Here is a 3237-nt window from a genome sequence, read left to right as displayed (position 1 = left end):
TAGTTATGTATTTTGTGGTTGTTAATTTTTTATTATCACATTCCAATTGAACCGAAAAAAAATAACAAAACCTACAAAGCGTTATAAGCTGCTATTCAGTGGTTATTCATGTAAAGCCTTGCCATTCGTTACTTCATATATCATGAACATGTCGAGGCAAAGGCTTTCATTATACGGTTGGAGCGTTCTAGATATTAATCTTAAAACCTTCGAGTACAAGAACAAAAGGATTATATAAATAAATGAAATTTGCTTATCAACGTCGAAAAATATTTTCGTAAGTTTTCTTATTCGCCTCCATTTCACTAATATTTAAGATCCTCAGAAGAGAATGCAGGGACAACATCATTAAATTGTTGACAGATTAATCGTAACCACTCGGTTAATTGAATTTTATCTGCAGAAAATATTCTTCAGAGATTTATGAATTATTAAATTATATTTTACAGTATTTATATATATATTTTTTTTTACTGACAATTAAAGTTTGACGCGATTTTTCTGCCCTCTGCTGAAGAGTGAGTGTAACGCATGGCTTTTGCTGCCCGCCACTCGTGGGAAGATTTAGTAGAAGTTAAACTGTAAGCAATATACGCTTAAAAAACACTGGTAATGGTACTGTAATACTAGTAGCACTAAAAGTTACGAGTAACAATGTTAGGCCTAATTATAAAAACTCCAAAATAATAGTTCTAAACATTAATGAGTACTAACAGTAATACATAAAAAAGCTATATACTTGTGTTAAATAATAACCATACTTGCCTTGATTTTGTCATTTTGCTCTATGTTTTTTAAGCTTTTGAATGGAACTACAGTATAATTAATAATGTGAATATTACATTCAATGAAACTGACCGTTCGTATTATGATTATATACACGGTATACTAGTAATTTATGCAATCAGTCTGTCGTTAGTGTTACTCTTATTCGTAATCTTAGACTCCAAGAACTGTATCAGACACTTGATTTTTACTTTTAGGTGCTTTCTCCAAATCCAATGCTAGTTAGCTTTATTCAAAAATTATTGTATAGGAGCAATAAGCCTCGCAATGTAAACTTTGTTCAGTTGTTGCAAAACTACTACTAATAATTCATAATATGATTTCTAATTATGGGCAGGCTTTTAATCTACAACTGTGAAAAATAGTGATGCATCATATGTTTAGTTCCAAGTTTATAAAAAAAGGGGGGAGGAAGGTATTGATATTGAAGAGTCGCAGGATAATTAAAAATATTTTTGCATGTGTCATACTAGTAGTGTTAGTACTTATATGAAACTTATTGTTTTCAAAGTCAAGCTCATTTTATTTAAGATTTACAGTTAAAATGTTGTTAGAATTACAAAATGTCTACAGTACTAATAGATGCTGAATTTACGTGATTTATTACTTGCTTTCTGTTCCATTCGTACATTTCATTCCTAATTTATTATTACATTTCTATAATTCGATGATGCCCTAATGGAATACAAAGATGAAACATAGCTTTAAATTCCACATTTTTCTTGCTGAGTTTAAAAAAACAGTTAATCATTTAATATTCAAACAAGATGATTACTATGATAGTTCATGATGTATTCGAGAATAATTTAAAAGTACTTTTGTGTATATATGGATGTAGATGAAATTAAGAAATGTGTTGGATCTAATTAATAAATGGCTCTCCCCCCCCCCCCCAGTTAATACAAAATCTTTAATGCAGACTATTGTACAGTTTTAGTATGTAATATCCATTGTACTTGTGTATTTTATATGTCCAGAGGAGGCACAATTGAACTTGGAGATGTAACACCCCACAATATTAGACAGTTAAAAAGGCTTAATCAAGTTGTCTTTCCGGTCAGCTACAATGATAAATTTTATAAAGATGTACTTGAGGCTGGCGAGTTAGCAAAATTAGGTAAGTTTTGAATTGCATTCTCTGTAAACATGTGATAAATTTACAACTGTTTCAAAGGCTTTGTCTAATAAAATTCAATTAGCAATTTTTTTGAAGTGGAATCTTAAATAAACCAGTGAAAAAGATATATACATTGAATTTACTTAAACGATTTTATTATCTTAACTCTGTGAAAATGACCACCGACTGTTTTGTGTTATTTCGAGCTATAGATTTGAGACAGACAAACTTGATAATTCTCTTTTTTACGTGCAAATGTTTTTCGCTTATCTGGAAGAGGACTGGTGAAGTGTAGTTATGAATATAGCATTTAAACTCTAAAAGTTTTTCAAATATTTCTTTTTTCTTTAATTGGTAATGAAATCTAGAAAATGTAGATTAATATTTAAATCTATATGTAGTTAGTTGAACTGTGATATTAAAGGCCTTTTGGAAATGTTTAATTTGTTGTGATAAACAAGCTGAATTGTTTGCTACAAAGATGTACAAGTTATTTCACCACTTGTACCTTGCCAAACTTATGTTTCCATGAATACTCCTGAATTAATTATATTTATCATCTCTTATGTTTTGTACTGTTATAATGTTTTGCCAGCTATGTCCAGGTAGTTTAAAAACTCGTTTTTCCAAAGGAACTGGAACTTGTATTTTGGCTAAAGATCGTATAATCTTTTTGGAACCTCTTTGGCTAATATGTGGTGTAAATATGTGTATTATTTGTACGATGATACGACTGTGACAAGATAATTTTCAATTATCTCTAGTCATTCCAAAAGTAATTGAAATATTGTATTTATTATTTCTGATTAATATAAGGTTGTTGAGCCTAATTGATTAGTGTCATGACATACAAAAATAATCGACTGATCAAAACTAGTGTTCTCGATTATTCCAACTACCCAAGTTTTAAGTGAGGATAATCGATTAGTTAAAATATAGTGGATGAATTAGCTCTACAGTTAATCATTTATCAAATTCCATTAACTGCTAAGCTCCAGTCATTTGGTTTCATTTTCCCTAGTCACCTGATAAAGTTTGTCAAGCACACTAACTTCCTTCTTATACAGTTCTTTCTTTGTCTATTCATTTCAAATCGTGGAATTAGTCATAACAGCTAAAACAAATTACCAGTTGCAACGTTACATCAAAGTTGATATGCTAAAGAAGATAATGACTGTTATGTTTATTTTAAAATACTTTTCTTAAAATTTGATACGTGTAGTACAGTTTTTTTTCTGTGTTGTTTCATATGGCTAATTAAATGTGAATATTTTCTGTGTTTATATTTAATTTCAGTTCACATTGAGAATAATATAATATGCTTGTATACTTCT

At 29.6% G+C, this 3237-nt stretch overlaps 1 protein-coding gene across 1 annotated transcript in view; it reads left to right on the top strand.

Moving 5' to 3' along the window:
- The first annotated feature begins 531 nt into the window (after positions 1-531).
- The window catches only part of LOC106471382 (lysosomal-trafficking regulator-like), a 69491-nt gene continuing 66785 nt past the window's right edge, over positions 532-3237 (top strand). Inside the window, exons 1-2 of the mRNA XM_022399983.1 lie at positions 532-581; positions 1764-1903. Of these exons, the coding sequence (XP_022255691.1) occupies positions 532-581; positions 1764-1903 (190 nt within the window). The remainder of the gene's footprint in view (positions 582-1763; positions 1904-3237) is intronic.

This window comes from Limulus polyphemus, unplaced genomic scaffold (assembly GCF_000517525.1).
Source record: "Limulus polyphemus unplaced genomic scaffold, Limulus_polyphemus-2.1.2 Scaffold4587, whole genome shotgun sequence".
Taxonomy (NCBI): Eukaryota; Metazoa; Arthropoda; class Merostomata; order Xiphosura; family Limulidae; genus Limulus; species Limulus polyphemus.
This window is presented reverse-complemented; position numbering and strand designations above follow the sequence as displayed.